The sequence below is a fragment of the Camellia sinensis genome, chromosome 8 (genome assembly GCF_055761805.1).
Source record: "Camellia sinensis isolate YWXY chromosome 8, ASM5576180v1, whole genome shotgun sequence".
NCBI classification, from domain to species: domain Eukaryota; kingdom Viridiplantae; phylum Streptophyta; class Magnoliopsida; order Ericales; family Theaceae; genus Camellia; species Camellia sinensis.
Genome location: NC_138968.1, coordinates 179,766,813 through 179,786,379, shown reverse-complemented (window position 1 = coordinate 179,786,379; position 19,567 = coordinate 179,766,813). Strand labels below are relative to the sequence as shown.

At 45.0% G+C, this 19,567-nt stretch overlaps 1 protein-coding gene across 1 annotated transcript; it reads left to right on the top strand.

Moving 5' to 3' along the window:
- Positions 1-15,725: 15,725 nt before the first annotated feature.
- LOC114286355 (multiple organellar RNA editing factor 8, chloroplastic/mitochondrial) lies at positions 15,726-19,567 on the top strand. The gene is made up of 4 exons (XM_082884243.1): positions 15,726-16,226; positions 16,865-16,962; positions 17,049-17,114; positions 18,234-19,567. Exons 1-4 carry the CDS (start codon positions 15,826-15,828, stop codon positions 18,617-18,619), a joined length of 951 nt encoding a protein of 316 aa, XP_082740369.1. The 5' UTR covers positions 15,726-15,825; the 3' UTR covers positions 18,620-19,567.

Genomic DNA, 19,567 nt, shown 5'->3' with positions numbered 1-19,567 from the left:
ATTAGTCCTGTCCCGGGACTATTTGGTTGGACTAAATTTGTATCCTATGTTTGTTTAGTCATGGGATTAGATGTCTGGATTGGACTATTTTTAGTTATCCAATGTTTGTTTGGAATATTATGGAAAAGGATAAATACTCAAATGACTATTTTATCCTTTTCAATTATTTATTAAGTAATAGCAATATTAAACATAGTTTTAATATTTTAATTATTTTTAGCTAGATTAAATAAAAATTTGTTTTATTTTATTTTTTGCACAATATTTTAATTATTTTAATTTATTATTTTCAATTAAATTAAATTTATAATTTATAATTTTTATTTAATATATAATTTTAAATTAACGACAATAAAAAATAATTTTATTTAATATATAAATTAAATTTTCAACAACACTAAAAAAATTTAATTTATAAGGCCATAATTTATAATTTATTATTTTTAAATAAATTTAATTTATAATTTATATTTTTTATTTAATATATAATTTTAAATTAACAACACTAAAAAAATAATTTAATTTAATATGTAAATTTAATTTTTTAACAACACTAAAAAAATTTAATTTATAAGGCCATAATTTATAATTTATTATTTATAATTAAATTTAATTTATAATTTATAATTAAATTTTTTTATTTAATATATAATTTTAAATTAACAACACTAAAAAAATAATTTATAAATGTTCAAAAAATTATTTTATCATTTTCTAATTGTTTGCTAAGTAATAACATGGAGGGTAAAATGAACACTTCACAAAATAATCTCATGGGATACCAATCCCATGGTTTCTATCCCACCTCCCCCCATGGGATAGAATAGTCCCATATTTGTGTGACTAATAATCCGGGAGGACAAAAAGGCAGAGAGACTTGTAGGAGAAGACGGGGCTCGAAAGACTTGTAGGAGAAGACGGGGCTCGAAACGGATTCCCGATTTGGGAGTTAGAGCCGGATTTCACTTTGGCCAACCTAGTTCCTTAAGAAACTTGAATTCGAGGAGTTAACGCCCCAAAATCACCAAACGGCGCCGGTTTAGCACGAAACTTGCCACACATGACCGCGTAGGCACGAGAGACTTGTAGGAGAAGACGGGGCTCGAATCGGGTTCCCGGTTTTGGAGTTAGAGCCGGATTTCACTTTAGGCAAACTAGTTCCTTAAGAAACTAGAATTCGAGGATTTAACGCCCCAAAATCACCAAACGGCGTTGGTTTAGCGCGAAACTTGGCACACACGACCGCCTAGGCACGAGAAATTTGTGGGAGAAGACGGGGCTCGAATCGGGTTCCCGGTTAGGGAGTTAGAGCCGGATTTCACTTTAGGCAAACAAGTTCCTTAAGAAACTTGAATTCGAGGAATTAACGCCCCAAAATCACCAAACGGCATCGGTTTAGCACGAAACTTGGCACACACGACCGCCTAAGCACGAGAGACTTGTGGGAGAAGACGGGCTCGAATCGGGTTCCCGGTTTGGGAGTTAGTGCCAGATTTCACTTTAGGCAAACTAGTTCCTTAAGAAACTTGAATTCGAGGAGTTAACGCCCCAAAATGACCAAACGGCGTCGGTTTAGCACGAAACTTGGCACACACGACCACCTAAGCACGAGAGACTTGTGGGAGACGACGGGGCTCGAATCGGGTTCCCGGTTTGGGAGTTAGAGCCGAATTTCACTTTGGGCAACTTAGTTCCTTAAGAAACTTGAATTTGAGGAGTTAACGCCCCAAAATCACCAAACGGCGTCGGTTTAGCACGAAACTTGGCACACACGACCGCCTAGGCACGAGAGACTTGTGGGAGAAGACGGGGCTCGAATCGGGTACCCGGTTTGGGAATTAGAGCAAGATTTCACTTTAGGCAAACTAGTTCCTTAAGAAACTTGAATTCGAGGAGTTAACGCCCCAAAATCACCAAACAGCGTCGGTTTAGCACGAAACTTGGCACACGCAACCGCCTAGGCACGGGACACTTGTGGGAGAAGACGGGGCTCGAATCGGGTTCCCGGATTTGGGGTTAGATCCGGATTTCACTTTGGGCAAACTGGTTCCTTAAGAAACTTGAATTCGAGGAGTTAACGCCCCAAAGTCACCAAACGGCGTCGGTTTAGCACGAAACTTCGCACACACGACTGTCTAGGCACGAGAGACTTGTGGGAGAAGACGGGGCTCGAATCGGGTTCCCGGTTTGGGAGTTAGAGCCAGATTTAACTTTAGGCAAACTAGTTCCTTAAGAAACTTGAATTCGAGGAGTTAACGCCCCAAAATCACCAAACGGCGTCGGTTTCGCACGAAACTTGGCACACACGACCGCCTAAGCACGATAGACTTGTGGGAGAAGACGGGGCTCGAATCGGGTTCCCGGTTTGGGAGTTAGAGCCGGATTTCACTTTGGACAAACTAGTTTCTTAAGAAACTTGAATTCGAGGAGTTAACGCCTCAAAATCACCAAACGGCGTCGGCTTAGCACGAAATTGGCACACACGACCGCCTAGGCACGAGAGAGTTGTGGGAAAAGACGGTGCTCGAAACGGATTCCCGGTTTGGGAGTTAGAGCCAGATTTAACTTTAGGCAAACTAGTTCCTTAAGAAACTTGAATTCGAGGAGTTAACGCCCCAAAATCACCACACAGCGTCGGTTTAGCACGAAACTTGGCACACGCAACCGCCTAGGCACGGGACACTTGTGGCAGAAGACGGGGCACGAATCGGGTTCCCGGTTTGGGAGTTAGAGCCGGATTTCACTTTGGGCAAACTAGTTCCATAAGAAACTTGAATTCGAGGAGTTAACGCCCCAAAATCACCAAACGGCGTCGGTTTAGCACGAAACTTGGCACACACGACCGCCTAGGCACGAGAGACTTGGGGGAGAAGACGGGGCTCCAATCGGGTTCCCGGTTTGGGAGTTAGAGCCGGATTTCACTTTCGGCAAACTAGTTCCTTAAGAAATTTGAATTCGAGGACTTAACGCCCCAAAATCAACAAACGGCATCGGTTTAGCGCGAAATTTGGCACACACGACCGCCTAGGCACGAAAGACTTGTGGGAGAAGACGGGGCTCGAATCGGGTTCCCGGTTTGGGAGTTAGAGCCGGATTTCACTTTAGGCAAACTAGTTCCTTAAGAAACTTGAATTCGATGAGTTAACGCCCCAAAATCAACAAACGGCGTCGGTTTAGCACGAAACTTCGCACACACGACCGCCTAGGCACGAGAGACTTGTGGGAGAAAACGGGGCTAGAATCGGATTCTCAGTTTGGGAGTTAGAGCCATATTTTACTTTAGGCAAACTAGTTCCTTAAGAAACTTGAATTCGAGGAGTTAACACCCTAAAATCACCAAACGGCGTCGGTTTAGTACGAAACTTGGCACACACGACCGCCTAAGCACGAGAGACTTGTGGGAGAAGACGGGGCTCAAATCGGGTTCCCGGTTTGGGAGTTAGAGCCGGATTTCACTTTGGGCAAACTAGTTCCTTAAGAAACTTGAATTCGAGGAGTTAACGCCCCAAAATCACCAAACGGCGTCGGTTTAGTACGAAACTTGGCACACACGACCGCCTAAGCACGAGAGACTTGTGAGAGAAAACGGGGCTCGAATCGGGTTCCCGGTTTGGGAGTTAGAGTCGGATTTCACTTTAGGCAAACAAGTTCCTTAAGAAACTTGAATTCGAGGAGTTAACGCCCCAAAATCACCAAACGGCGTCGGTTTAACACAAAACTTGGCACACACGACCGCCTAGGCACGAGAGACTTGTGGGAGAAGACGGGGCTCGAATCGGGTTCCCAGTTTGGGAGTTAGAGCCAAATTTCAATTTAGGCAAACTAGTTCCTTAAGAAACTTGAATTCGAGGAGTTAACGCCCCAAAATCACCAAACGGCGTCGGTTTAGCGCGAAACTTGGCACACACGACTTCCTAGGCACGAGAAATTTGTGGGAGAAGACGGGGCTCGAATCGGGTTCCCGGTTTGGGAGTTAGAGCCGGATTTCACTTTAGGCAAACAAGTTCCTTAAGAAACATGAATTCGAGGAATTAACGCCCCAAAATCACCAAACGGCGTCGGTTTAGCACGAAACTTGGCACACACGACCGCCTAAGCACGAGAGACTTGTGGGAGAAGACGGGGCTCGAATCGGGTTCCCGGTTTGGGAGTTAGTGCCAGATTTCACTTTAGGCAAACTAGTTCCTTAAGAAACTTGAATTCGAGGAGTTAACGCCCCAAAATGACCAAACGGCGTCGGTTTAGCACGAAACTTGGCACACACGACCACCTAAGCACGAAAGACTTGTGGGAGAAGACGGGGCTCGAATCGGGTTCCCGGTTTGGGAGTTAGAGCCGGATTTCACTTTGGCCAACCTAGTTCCTTAAGAAACTTGAATTCGAGGAGTTAACGCCCCAAAATCACCAAACGGCGTCGGTTTAGCACGAAACTTGGCACACACGACCGCCTAGGCACGAGAGACTTGTAGGAGAAGACGGGGCTCGAATCGGGTTCCCGGTTTGGGACTTAGAGCCGGATTTCACTTTAGGCAAACTAGTTCCTTAAGAAACTTGAATTCGAGGAGTTAACGCCCCAAAATCACCAAACGGTGTCGGTTTAGCGCGAAACTTGGCACACACGACCGCCTAGGCACGAGAAATTTGTGGGAGAAGACGGGGCTCGAATCGGGTTCCCGGTTTGGGAGTTAGAGCCGGATTTCACTTTCGGCAAACAAGTTCCTTAAGAAACTTGAGTTCGAGGAATTAACGCCCCAAAATCACCAAGCGGCATCGGTTTAGCACGAAACTTGGCACACACGACCGCCTAAGCACGAGAGACTTGTGGGGGAAGACGGGGCTCGAATCGGGTTCCCGGTTTGGGAGTTAGTGCCAGATTTCACTTTAGGCAAACTAGTTCCTTAAGAAACTTGAATTCGAGGAGTTAACGCCCCAAAATCACCAAACGGCGTCGGTTTAGCACGAAACTTGGCACACACGACCCCCTAAGCACGAGAGACTTGTGGGAGAAGACGAGGCTCGAATCGGGTTCCCGGTTTGGGAGTTAGAGCCGGATTTCACTTTGGGCAACCTAGTTCCTTAAGAAACTTAAATTCGAGGAGTTAACGCCCCGAAATCACCAAACGGCGTCGGTTTAGCACGAAACTTGGCACACACGACCGCCCAGGCACGAGAGACTTGTAGGAGAAGACGGGGCTCGAATCGGGTTCCCGGTTTGGGAGTTAGAGCCGGATTTCACTTTAGGCAAACTAGTTCCTTAAGAAACTTGAATTCGAGGAATTAACGCCCCAAAATCACCAAACGGCGTCGGTTTAGCACGAAACTTGGCACACACGACCGCCTAGGCACGAGAGACTTGTGGGAGAAGACGGGGTTCGAATCGGGTTCCCGGTTTGGGAGTCAGAGCCGGATTTCACTTTAGGCAAACAAGTTCCTTAAGAAACTTGAATTCGAGGAATTAACGCCCCAAAATCACCAAACGGCTTCGGTTTAGCACGAAACTTGGCACACACGACCGCCTAAGCACGAGAGACTTGTGGGTGAAGACGGGGCTCGAATCGGGTTCCCGGTTTTGGAGTTAGTGCCAGATTTCACTTTAGGCAAACTAGTTCCTTAAGAAACTTGAATTCGAGGAGTTAACGCCCCAAAATGACCAAACGGCGTCGGTTTAGCACGAAACTTGGCACACACGACCACCTAAGCACGAGAGACTTGTGGGAGAAGACGGGGCTCGAATCGGGTTCCCGGTTTGGGAGTTAGAGCCGGATTTCACTTTGGGCAACCTAGTTCCTTAAGAAACTTGAATTCGATGAGTTAACGCCCCAAAATCACCAAACGGCGTCGGTTTAGCACGAAACTTGGCACACACGACCGCCTAGGCACGAGAGACTTGTAGGAGAAGACGGGGCTCGAATCGGGTTCCCGGTTTGGGAGTTAGAGCCGGATTTCACTTTGGGCAACCTAGTTCCTTAAGAAACTTGAATTCGAGGAGTTAACGCCCCAAAATCACCAAACGGCGTCGGTTTAGCACGAAACTTGGCACACACGACCGCTTAGGCACGAGAGACTTGTAGGAGAAGACGGGCCTCGAATCGGGTTCCCGGTTTGGAACTTAGAGCCGGATTTCACTTTAGGCAAACTAGTTCCTTAAGAAACTTGAATTCGAGGAATTAACGCCCCAAAATCACCAAACGGCATCGGTTTAGCACGAAACTTGGCACACACGACGGCCTAAGCACGAGAGACTTGTGGGAGAAGACGGGGCTCGAATCGGGTTCCTGGTTTGGGAGTTAGTGCCAGATTTCACTTTAGGCAAACTAGTTCCTTAAGAAACTTGAATTCGAGGAGTTAACGCCCCAAAATGACCAAACGGCGTCGGTTTAGCACGAAACTAGGCACACACGACCGTCTAGGCACGAGAGACTTGTGGGAGAAGACGGGGCTCGAATCGGGTTCCCGGTTTGGGAGTTAGAGCCAGAGTTCAGTTTAAGCAAACTAGTTCCTTAAGAAACTTGAATTCGAGGAGTTAACGCCCCAAAATCACCAAACGGCGTCGGTTTGGCACGAAACTTGGCACACACGACCGCCTAAGCACGAGAGACTTGTGGGAGAAGACGGGGCTCGAATCGGGTTCCCGGTTTGGGAGTTAGAGCCGGATTTCACTTTAGGCAAACAAGTTCCTTAAGAAACTTGAATTCGAGGAGTTAACGCCCCAAAATGACCAAACGGCGTCGGTTTAGCACGAAACTTGGCACACACGACCGTCTAGGCACGAGAGACTTGTGGGAGAAGACGGGGCTCGAATCGGGTTCCCGGTTTGGGAGTTAGAGCCAGATTTCACTTTAAGCAAACTAGTTCCTTAAGAAACTTGAATTCGAGGAGTTAACGCCCCAAAATCACCAAACGGCGTCGGTTTAGCACGAAACTTGGCACACACGACCGCCTAAGCACGAGAGACTTGTGGGAGAAGACGGGGCTCGAATCGGGTTCCCGGTTTGGGAGTTAGTGCCAGATTTCACTTTAGGCAAACTAGTTCCTTAAGAAACTTGAATTCGAGGAGTTAACGCCCCAAAATCACCAAACGGCGTCGGTTTAGCACGAAACTTGGCACACACGACCGTCTAGGCACGAGAGACTTGTGGGAGAAGACGGGGCTCGAATCGGGTTCCCGGTTTGGGAGTTAGAGCCAGATTTCACTTTAAGCAAACTAGTTCTTTAAGAAACTTGAATTCGAGGAGTTAACGCCCCAAAATCACCAAACGGCGTCGGTTTAGCACGAAACTTGGCACACACGACCGCCTAAGCACGAGAGACTTGTGGGAGAAGACGGGGCTCGAATCGGGTTCCCGGTTTGGGAGTTAGAGCCGGATTTCACTTTAGGCAAACAAGTTCCTTAAGAAACTTGAATTCGAGGAATTAACGCCCCAAAATCACCAAACGGCGTCGGTTTAGCACGAAACTTGGCACACACGACCGCCTAACCACGAGAGACTTGTGGGAGAAGACGGGGCTCGAATCGGGTTCCCGGTTTGGGAGTTAATGCCAGATTTCACTTTAGGCAAACTAGTTCCTTAAGAAATTTGAATTCAAGGAGTTAACGCCCCAAAATGACCAAACGGCGTCGGTTTAGCACGAAACTTGGCACACACGACCACCTAAGCACGAAAGACTTGTGGGAGAAGACGGGGCTCGACTCGGGTTCCCGGTTTGGGAGTTAGAGCCGGATTTCACTTTGGGCAACCTAGTTCCTTAAGAAACTTGAATTCGAGGAGTTAACGCCCGAAAATCACCAAACGGCGTCGGTTTAGCACGAAACTTGGCACACACGACCGCCTAGGCACGAGAGACTTGTAGGAGAAGACGGGGCTCGAATCGGGTTCCCGGTTTGGGACTTAGAGCCGGATTTCACTTTAGGCAAACTAGTTCCTTAAGAAACTTGAATTCGAGGAGTTAACGCCCCAAAATCACCAAACGGCGTCGGTTTAGCGCGAAACTTGGCACACACGACCGCCTAGGCACGAGAGACTTGTGGGAGAAGACGGGGCTCGAATCGGGTTCCCGGTTTGGGAGTTAGAGCCGAATTTCACTTTAGGCAAACAAGTTCCTTAAGAAACTTGAATTCGAGGAATTAACGCCCCAAAATCACCAAACGGCATCGGTTTAGCACGAAACTTGGCACACACGACCGCCTAAGCACGAGAGACTTGTGGGAGAAGACGGGGCTCGAATCGGGTTCCCGGTTTGGGAGTTAGTGCCAGATTTCACTTTAGGCAAACTAGTTCCTTAAGAAACTTGAATTCGAGGAGTTAACGCCCCAAAATGACCAAACGGCGTCGGTTTAGCACGAAACTTGGCACACACGACCACCTAACCACGAGAGACTTGTGGGAGAAGACGGGGCTCGAATCGGGTTCCCGGTTTGGGAGTTAGAGCCGGATTTCACTTTGGGCAACCTAGTTCCTTAAGAAACTTGAATTCGAGGAGTTAACGCCCCAAAATCACCAAACGGCGTCGGTTTAGCACGAAACTTGGCACACACGACCGCCTAGGCACGAGAGACTTGTAGGAGAAGACGGGGCTCTAATCGGGTTCCCGGTTTGGGAGTTAGAGCCGGATTTCACTTTAGGCAAACTAGTTCCTTAAGAAACTTGAATTCGAGGAGTTAACGCCCCAAAATCACCAAACGGCGTCGTTTTAGAACGAAACTTGGCACACACGACCGCCTAGGCACGAGAGACTTTTGGGAGAAGACGGGGCTCGAATCGGGTTCCCGGTTTGGGAGTTAGAGCCGGATTTCACTTTGGGCAACCTAGTTCCTTAAGAAATTTGAATTCGAGGAGTTAACGCCCCAAAATCACCAAACGGCGTCGGTTTAGCACGAAACTTGGCACACACGACCGCCTAGGCACGAGAGACTTGTGGGAGAAGACAGGGCTCGAATCGGTTACCCGGTTTGCGAGTTAGAGCCAGATTTCACTTTAGGCAAACTAGTTTCTTAAGAAACTTGAATTCGATGAGTTAACGCCCCAAAATCACCAAACAGTGTCGGTTTAGCACGAAACTTGGCACACGCAACCGCCTAGGCACGGGACACTTGTGGGAGAAGACGGGGCACGAATCGGGTTCCCGGTTTGGGAGTTAGAGCCGGATTTCACTTTGGGCAAACTAGTTCCTTAAGAAACTTGAATTCGAGGAGTTAAAGCCCCAAAATCACCAAACGGCGTCGGTTTAGCACAAAACTTGGCACACACGACCGCCTAGGCACGAGAGACTTGTAGGAGAAGACGGGGCCCGAATCGGGTTGCCGGTTTGGAAGTTATAGCCGGATTTCACTTTCGGCAAACTAGTTCCTTAAGAAATTTTAATTCGAGAAGTTAACGCCCCAAAATCACCAAACGGCGTCGGTTTAGCGCGAAACTTGGCATACACGACCACCTAAGCACGAGAGACTTGTGGGAGAATACGGGGCTCGAATCGGGTTCCCGGTTTGGGAGTTAGAGCCGGATTTCACTTTGGGCAACCTAGTTCCTTAAGAAACTTGAATTCGAGTAGCTAACGCCCCAAAATCACCAAACGGCGTCGGTTTAGCACGAAACTTGGCACACGCGACCGCCTAGGCACGAGAGACTTGTAGGAGAAGACGGGGCTCGAATCGGGTTCCCAATTTGGGACTTTGAGCCGGATTTCACTTTAGGCAAACTAGTTCCTTAAGAAACTTGAATTCGAGGAGTTAACGCCCCAAAATCACCAAACGGCGTCGGTTTAGCACGAAACTTGGCACACGCAACCGCCTAGGCACGGGACACTTGTGGGAGAAGACGGGGCACGAATCGGGTTCCCGGTTTGGGAGTTAGAGCCGGATTTCACTTTGGGCAAACTAGTTCCTTAAGAAACTTGAATTCGAGGAGTTAACGCCCCAAAATCACCAAACGGCGTCGGTTTAGCACGAAACTTGGTACACACGACCGCCTAGGCACGAGAGACTTGTGGGAGAAGACGGGGCCCGAATCGGGTTGCCGGTTTGGAAGTTAGAGCCGGATTTCACTTTCGGCAAACTAGTTCCTTAAGAAATTTTCATTCGAGAAGTTAACGCCCCAAAATCACCAAACGACGTCGGTTTAGCGCGAAACGTGGCATACACGACCACCTAAGCACGAGAGACTTGTGGGAGAATACGGTGCTCGAATCGGGTTCCCGGTTTGGGAGTTAGAGCCGGATTTCACTTTGGGCAACCTAGTTCCTTAAGAAACTTGAATTCGAGGAGCTAACGCCCCAAAATCACCAAACGGCGTCGGTTTAGCACGAAACTTGGCACACGCGACCGCCTAGGCACGAGAGACTTATAGGAGAAGACGGGGCTCGAATCGGGTTCCCAATTTGGGACTTTGAGCCGGATTTCACTTTAGGCAAACTAGTTCCTTAAGAAACTTGAATTCGAGGAGTTAACGCCCCAAAATCCCCAAACGGCGCCGGTTTAGCACGAAACTTGGCACACACGACCGCCTAGGCACGAGAGACTTGTGGGAGAAGACGGGGCTCGAATCGGGTTCCCGGTTTGGGAGTTAGAGCCGGATTTCACTTTGGGCAACCTAGTTCTTTAAGAAACTTGAATTCGAGGAGTTAACGCCCCAAAATCACCAAACGGCGTCGGTTTAGCACGAAACTTGGCACACACGACCGCCTAGGCACGAGAGACTTGGGGGAGAAGACGGGGCTCCAATCGGGTTCCCGGTTTGGGAGTCAGAGCCGGATTTCACTTTCGGCAAACTAGTTCCTTAAGAAATTTGAATTCGAGGAGTTAACGCCCCAAAATCAACAAACGGCATCGGTTTAGCGCGAAATTTGGCACACACGACCGCCTAGGCACGAAAGACTTGTGGGAGAAGACGGGGCTCGAATCGGGTTCCCGGTTTGGGAGTTAGAGCCGGATTTCACTTTAGGCAAACTAGTTCCTTAAGAAACTTGAATTCGAGGAGTTAACGCCCCAAAATCAACAAACGGCGTCGGTTTAGCACGAAACTTCGCACACACGACCGCCTAGGCACGAGAGACTTGTGGGAGAAAACGGGGCTAGAATCGGATTCTCGGTTTGGGAGTTAGAGCCAGATTTTACTTTACGCAAACTAGTTCCTTAAGAAACTTGAATTCGAGGAGTTAACACCCTAAAATCACCAAACGGCGTCGGTTTAGCACGAAACTTGGCACACACGACCGCCTAGGCACGAGAGACTTGTAGGAGAAGACGGGGCTCGAAACGGATTCCCGATTTGGGAGTTAGAGCCGGATTTCACTTTGGCCAACCTAGTTCCTTAAGAAACTTGAATTCGAGGAGTTAACGCCTCAAAATCACCAAACGGCGCCGGTTTAGCACGAAACTTGGCACACATGACCGCGTAGGCACGAGAGACTTGTAGGAGAAGACGGGGCTCGAATCGGGTTCCCGGTTTTGGAGTTAGAGCCGGATTTCACTTTAGGCAAACTAGTTCCTTAAGAAACTTGAATTCGAGGATTTAACGCCCCAAAATCACCAAACGGCGTTGGTTTAGCGCGAAACTTGGCACACACGACCGCCTAGGCACGAGAAATTTGTGGGAGAAGACGGGGCTCGAATCGGGTTCCCGGTTTGGGAGTTAGAGCCGGATTTCACTTTAGGCAAACAAGTTCCTTAAGAAACTTGAATTCGAGGAGTTAACGCCCCAAAATCACCAAACGGCATCGGTTTAGCACGAAACTTGGCACACACGACCGCCTAAGCACGAGAGACTTGTGGGAGAAGACGGGGCTCGAATCGGGCTCCCGGTTTGGGAGTTAGTGCCAGATTTCACTTTAGGCAAACTAGTTCCTTAAGAAACTTGAATTCGAGGAGTTAACGCCCCAAAATGACCAAACGGCGTCGGTTTAGCACGAAACTTGGCACACACGACCACCTAAGCACGAGAGACTTGTGGGAGACGACGGGGCTCGAATCGGGTTCCCGGTTTGGGAGTTAGAGCCGAATTTCACTTTGGGCAACTTAGTTCATTAAGAAACTTGAATTCGTGGAGTTAACGCCCCAAAATCACCAAACGGCGTCGGTTTAGCACGAAACTTGGCACACACGACCGCCTAGGCACGAGAGACTTGTGGGAGAAGACGGGGCTTGAATCGGGTACCCGGTTTGGGAATTAGAGCAAGATTTCACTTTAGGCAAACTAGTTCCTTAAGAAACTTGAATTCGAGGAGTTAAAGCCCCAAAATCACCACACAGCGTCGGTTTAGCACGAAACTTGGCACACGCAACCGCCTAGGCACGGGACACTTGTGGGAGAAGACGGGGCTCGAATCGGGTTCCCGGATTTGGAGTTAGATCCGGATTTCACTTTGGGCAAACTGGTTCCTTAAGAAACTTGAATTCGAGGAGTTAACGCCCCAAAGTCACCAAACGGCGTCGGTTTAGCACGAAACTTCGCACACACGACTGTCTAGGCACGAGAGACTTGTGGGAGAAGACGGGGCTCGAATCGGGTTCCCGGTTTGGGAGTTAGAGCCAGATTTAACTTTAGGCAAACTAGTTCCTTAAGAAACTTGAATTCGAGGAGTTAACGCCCCAAAATCACCAAACGGCGTCGGTTTCGCACGAAACTTGGCACACACGACCGCCTAAGCACGATAGACTTGTGGGAGAAGACGGGGCTCGAATCGGGTTCCCGGTTTGGGAGTTAGAGCCGGATTTCACTTTGGACAAACTAGTTTCTTAAGAAACTTGAATTCGAGGAGTTAACGCCTCAAAATCACCAAACGGCGTCGGCTTAGCACGAAATTGGCACACACGACCGCCTAGGCACGAGAGAGTTGTGGGAAAAGACGGTGCTCGAAACGGATTCCCGGTTTGGGAGTTAGAGCCAGATTTAACTTTAGGCAAACTAGTTCCTTAAGAAACTTGAATTCGAGGAGTTAAAGCCCCAAAATCACCACACAGCGTCGGTTTAGCACGAAACTTGGCACACGCAACCGCCTAGGCACGGGACACTTGTGGCAGAAGACGGGGCACGAATCGGGTTCCCGGTTTGGGAGTTAGAGCCGGATTTCACTTTGGGCAAACTAGTTCCTTAAGAAACTTGAATTCGAGGAGTTAACGCCCCAAAATCACCAAACGGCGTCGGTTTAGCACGAAACTTGGCACACACGACTGTCTAGGCACGAGAGACTTGTGGGAGAAGACGGGGCTCGAATCGGGTTCCCGGTTTGGGAGTTAGAGCCAGATTTAACTTTAGGCAAACTAGTTCCTTAAGAAACTTGAATTCGAGGAGTTAACGCCCCAAAATCACCAAACGGCGTCGGTTTAGCACGAAACTTGGCACACACGACCGCCTAAGCACGAGAGACTTGTGGGAGACGACGGGGCTCGAATCGGGTTCCCGGTTTGGGAGTTAGAGCCGGATTTCACTTTGGACAAACTAGTTTCTTAAGAAACTTGAATTCGAGGAGTTAACGCCTCAAAATCACCAAACGGCGTCGGCTTAGCACGAAACTTGGCACACACGACCGCCTAGGCACGAGAGACTTGTAGGAAAAGACGGGGCTCGAAACGGATTCCCGGTTTGGGAGTTAGAGCCGGATTTCACTTTAGGCAAACTAGTTCCTTAAGAAACTTGAATTCGAGGAGTTAACGCCCCAAAATCACCAAACGGCGTCGGTTGAGCACGAAACTTGGCACACACGACCCCCTAAGCACGAGAGACTTGTGGGAGAAGACGGGGCTCGAATCGGGTTCCCGGTTTGGGAGTTAGAGCCGGATTTCACTTTGGGCAAACTAGTTCCTTAAGAAACTTGAATTCGAGGAGTTAACGCCCCAAAATCACCAAACGGCGTCGGTTTAGCACGAAACTTGGCACACACGACCGTCTAGGCACGAGAGACTTGTGGGAGCAGACGGGGCTCGAATCGGGTTCCCGGTTTGGGAGTTAGAGCCATATTTCATTTTAAGCAAACTAGTTCCTTAAAAAACTTAAATTCGAGGATTTAACGTCCCAAAATCACCAAACGGCGTCGGTTTAGCACGAAACTTGGTCGTGTACGAAACTTGGCACACACGACCGAAACAAACAATGTAAATTTTTGTAACATTTTTCTTTTTGAGTTGTTCCAAGTACAGACTAATTTCCATACTAAACATATTTGTTTTAGTTTTGAAACTGTATTATGTTTTGGTCCATGTCCAGGGTAAGAAGGCCACAGCTTTCCCAGCAATGTGCAACAAGCTATCAGACCAGAGTGCAGTTGAAAACAGGGTGGTAGTTGACGGCAATCTCATCACCAGCAGAGGGCCAGGAACCTCCATGGAGTTCTCACTGGCCATCGTGGAGAAGCTATTCGGGCGCAAGAAAGCGCTTGAGCTTGCAAAGACAATGGTTTTTGTTCGGCCATAGATCTTGTACCCAAGTGTGTTTTCCTTTTCCCCTTGCACCTATGAACTTGCTTCCAGGGACTAATGTGAAAGTTGGATCCATATCTTAATATATGTATCAAAGTTTGCGGGTCTTGTACAGAAGTTTATATATATATATATATATAAATGAGTTGAGGACTGGACTGCATATTTAAACTATCCACCCTTCACCTTTTTTGGGCCAGAGTTTTGAATTTACAGTAGCAATTGGTTTTAGACGGAGTACTGAAAAAACTGTGATTGGGTAATTTCATCATTCACTGTAGGGGCAAGGTTGGGTTGAGAAAATGATAATTTGGACCTTCACATGTTACCACCAACCAAAATTATAAAGCAAAACTGAAAGTAATATCACTTATAGAGGACCAAAGAGAAGATTAGATTGCCCTGTTTGGGTTCTGGTTCCTCTTGATAATTTGATTTGTTCATGTTAGGATTTGTTCATTTTTTAAACCCAATCATTTTACTAGTTTGATATTAAGGCTTATTTTGAGAAGTCACAATTTTAATTAAAAAGTTATTACAAAAAAGTCAATTAATTAATTAATTTATTTATTTTTGCATGTCAAAAGATTTTGATAAATTTAAAATTGGGTAGCAAAGAAAGAAAAGAAAAAAGAAAATGCTAAATTAACAATCTTAATAGCTTTAGCTAACTTCCAATGAGAAAGAAAGCAATAACTTTATCTAATGAATAAGTTTTTGATGTAGAAATAAGAATAAATTTATTTGTTAAATTAAAATTGAAGGTATTTATAATAATAACAAAAAAAAGAGAGAAGAAGATTAAAACTTGAAAACAATTCTATTTAGCATGCTCATCTTCCTCTATTTAAGATTTCTAAATAATATTAGATTTTAAAAGTAAATATTCAATTGGAATTTTTTATTTATTGGAAACTATAATTAATTAAGACCATCTGCAATGGTTCACTAAATGGTTTTTTTTTTTACTGATCCAACTCAAAACTAAATCTTTTATCAAATTGAGGATATATGTACTTTTCATCAAATTATTGTTCATATCCGTTGAACGTTCATAACTGGATGTCCCCCAGAAGTCTTCGAATGACCATTTCAAGGTAAAATTTCACTGACCGGATATCCGCCTGATCAACTTGTGTTCGGATAAAACCATAAAAATTTATGTGGAAACATTTATATCATATAGAACTTTTATTCAAATTTATAAAAAAACAAAAGAAGAACCATTAGAAATACAGGCCCGTGCGATGCGATTCACACGTGTTGACAGAAGGACAAGGAGATATTTATGTGATTTTCTGAAATTACAAGGGCATCTGACGAAATATCTGTCTATATAAACCCTATCCAAAACCCTCATCTCTGTCTCACTCTCTATCCACGCTCAGGGTTAGGGTTTTGCTGAGGTCAAAAAAATGGCGACTCGCTTCTTCACTCGCTCTCTCCTCACAACCAAACAAACCATCTCTTCGGTCCTCTCTCGCTCCTACACCTCTATTTCTCTCTATACTCCTTCATCTTCTCTCTCTACTCCTTCCTCTATCCTCCGCCTCCGCCCTCTCGTCGCTGTCTCCGCCCACTTCCGCCGCCTCTCTCCGGCGGCGTCTTCCATCCGAGGGTTCTCCACTCGCCAGACCTCGTCGTCTCTCAACGATCCGAACCCTAACTGGTCCAATCGTCCCCCGAAGGAGACGATACTGCTCGATGGTTGCGATTTCGAGCACTGGCTTGTTGTTGTGGAGAAACCTGAGGGTGAACCCACCAGAGACGAGATCATCGATAGCTACATCAAAACCCTAGCTAAAGTTGTTGGGAGGTTTGAATTTTATTCTCAAGCTTTTCGTTTTTTCTTATGTTACGTGTACTATAGGAATAAGATTTTCAATAATGAATTATCTGTTTTCTTGTTTTTCACAAAAATGCCCCTCTTCTTACTAGGAAAGTATGAGAAATGTGAAAAATGCTATTTGGTTGTATTTTTGGTAATACTCGTACGCTCTTTGCTCGAAAGATGTACGTTTTTATTGCAGAGAACTTGCAGGAAAATAGAACACTAGATAGTTAATTGTTCCTTTAGTCCTTTTGCGTTGTTATATAAGATGGAGTTCTGATTAAGTTGTGTTGAGAAACGAGGCTTTTGGTTTATGAAATATTAAGCGGAAATATTTTCTCTTTTTAACCCATAATTGGAAGTGAGAGATTGGTATGAGTTAGTGATACAAATGAGTTATTTGTTAGTTAGTTCTGCCTGTTTATGAATTTGTGTTACTTGTTCTAGTGCAATTAACGTATTTTTTTTTTCAACTATGAAACTATATCTTTACTTGTCGTCTATATGCCATCCTAGTGTTTAAGATGTTTTTCCTTAGGTAAAAAGTGATATGCTATAATGGTACCAAAAATTTGTTTTTTATTTAAAATTTGTATTGGGTTTATGCATATTCTATTTTGCAGTGAGGAGGAAGCAAGGATGAAAATCTATTCAGTCTCAACTAGACACTATTTTGCATTTGGAGCCCTTGTATCTGAAGAAGTTTCATACAAAATCAAAGGTACTTACTGACACATTTCGTGTTTTGTTTTTGCATTTGATATTTGGTATGCAAGTTCTAAGAACACCTTCTTAAATATTATGCAGAATTGCCAGGGGTTCGTTGGGTGCTTCCTGACTCTTACTTGGATGTTAGGAATAAAGATTATGGAGGTATGATATTTCTTGTTCCATGAGGAGGCATCTGGAAATACCATAAATTAAAGAACACATCATTGAAGCTAGACATTTCAATCAAATTTTAACTTCTCTAAATATAAAAATATATGGTAGGCTAAACATATATGATTCATTCATAAATACATTTGTGGCAGTTATGGTGATAAACTGGGTTATATTTGGTGTGAAGTGGAAATTGAAAACTACCAAGTAGATGTTTTCATATGAAACCCAATTTTAACGTAGGGTATGTGCCTAAGGCTTTGGGGATAGTTGGTCAGTATGTCATATCCACGCTTTAAGAGTTGATTGGTTTGACGCTATAAATCAAATTCTATTGTACCTGACTGAATGTAAGCTTAGAACAATAGATTTTAAGATAACTAGGTCCATGGCCCTTTTCCTGTCTAATCTCTTTCTACATTCCTGTCTTCTGTCAGTTAACAAACTATTGTACTTGTATCTCACTCTCACTAATCTTCTTTTGGCATTCTTATATCTTCCAAGGCATTCAAATTGAATCAGATCAACTTTCTGTGGCATTTAGTCTCTTCTAACATAGCCATGAGTTTGGGGAAGTTTAGTGGATTTCATTTTTTAGATATTCTATGTTAAACATTTAGATTTAGTAGATCCTCTATGAACAAATCTGGTTAGAGCGAAAGGGTAGTCATTTTTTCTTGTCGGTGTTATGTCATTTTATTTTCTAAGAAGAATTTAGGTGAAAATTTGTAATTAAAGATAAACCAGACTAAGACTTGTACTTGTTAGTGGATGTATGGATTCTGGTTCTGGCCCTTTAGAGTGTACAGGATCCACCCCTTAAGTTTTAGTAATATACTTTTACTATCTAATAAAAAAGATCAAGTCAAAAACTTTAAATTTATGATATGAAATAAGGAATTCGGTGTTATTACGTTACATCCATGTGGCTCTCAATGTGTAACAGATTTTTCAGTTTTTTATCTTTTCGGTCAACCAATAAGTTGGTGATTATAATGTGAAAACAGCTTTTCAAGCACTAAACAGTGGCATTTTCTCAAGAAAAAAGTGTTGCATTCCTGCTGCATGCATGATCACTTGCCATATGAAATTTTCTTCTGTTTGTGGCAGGGGAGCCTTTCATTAATGGACAAGCTGTACCTTATGACCCCAAGTACCACGAGGAATGGGTGAGAAACAATGCTCGGGCAAATGATAGAAATAGGCGCAATGACAGACCTCGTAACTTTGACAGATCAAGAAACTTTGAAAGAAGGAGAGAGAATATGCAGAATCGAGATTTCCAGAACCCTGGATCCAACATGGGGCCACCTGGATCCAACATGGGACCACCACCCAATACGGGACCAATGCCCCCCAATAACATGGGAGGTGGCCAGCCCAATATGGGTGGGATGCCACCTAATAACATGGGAGGCATGCAGCAGCAAAACATGGGACGAATGCCTCCAAATAATATGGGAATGCCACCAAACAATATGGGGAGACAGCGGTGATTCTCCTACTTCTCTGATCTCCTTCTGCTTTTCCTCTTTTTGATCCTCCTTCTGATATTTTTCTCATCAATCTGGCCATCACCCCCTTACCTTCTCCACCCTTGAGTCCAACACTATAAAATTAGCTTTCCTAATACTGACGTTAAATAACATGTTTGTTTTACACTAGCCGATCACCTCGACCTCAATGTTCTATCTTGACCAGCAAATGTGAGTCTTCATATCCCAACTCTCTTTGATCCTCCTCTGGACTCCCTTTACTCTTCCTCTTTTTGATCCTCCTCTAGATTTGATATTTGTCTCACCAGTCTGCCCATCACCTCCTTACCTTCTCCACCCTTGAGTCCAACACTTTAAAATTTGACTTCCTAATACTAACTCTGAATAACCCGTTTATTTCACACTAGATGATCACCTCAACCTCAATGTTCAATCTTGACCAATGTTCAATCTTGACCAGCAAAGATGGAGTCTTCATATTCCAAAACGATCACCTCAACCTCAATATTCTATCTTGACCAGCAAAGGTGGAGTCTTCACATTCCACGACGATCACCTCAACCTCAATGTTCTATATTGACCAGCAAATGTGGAGTCTTCACATTCCAAAACGATCGCCTCAACCTCAATATTCTATCTTGACCAGCAAAGGTGGAATCTTCACATCCCAAGTTGAAGGTTAATAAACAGTAGAGTTTTGAATGAGTATGGTGACGATTTGGATCTAGATTATTTCAGTTTATTTTTTTTTAATTTTTAGTTTGTTGATATAATAATCTTTTATGTGAGAATGTTTGTTTCCCTCTCTTGTGAGGGTCTTTTTTCCTCCTCTATGGAGGCTTAGATCCTTCTAAGTTCTTATCTTTTTTTAGATCTTGTGATATCATTATATTAGATTGATCCGATCTTTTATTAATTTTGCAATGAAAATTTTCTTTCCCATCTAAA

Bases quoted from the DNA above. Each gene is read 5' to 3' on its own strand.
- LOC114286355 (XM_082884243.1), top strand. From the start codon at position 15,826: ATGGCGACTCGCTTCTTCACTCGCTCTCTCCTCACAACCAAACAAACC. The intron at 16,227-16,864 runs GTTTGAATTTTA...TCTATTTTGCAG, and splicing joins CTAGCTAAAGTTGTTGGGAG to TGAGGAGGAAGCAAGGATGA. The intron at 17,115-18,233 runs GTATGATATTTC...TGTTTGTGGCAG, and splicing joins TAGGAATAAAGATTATGGAG to GGGAGCCTTTCATTAATGGA.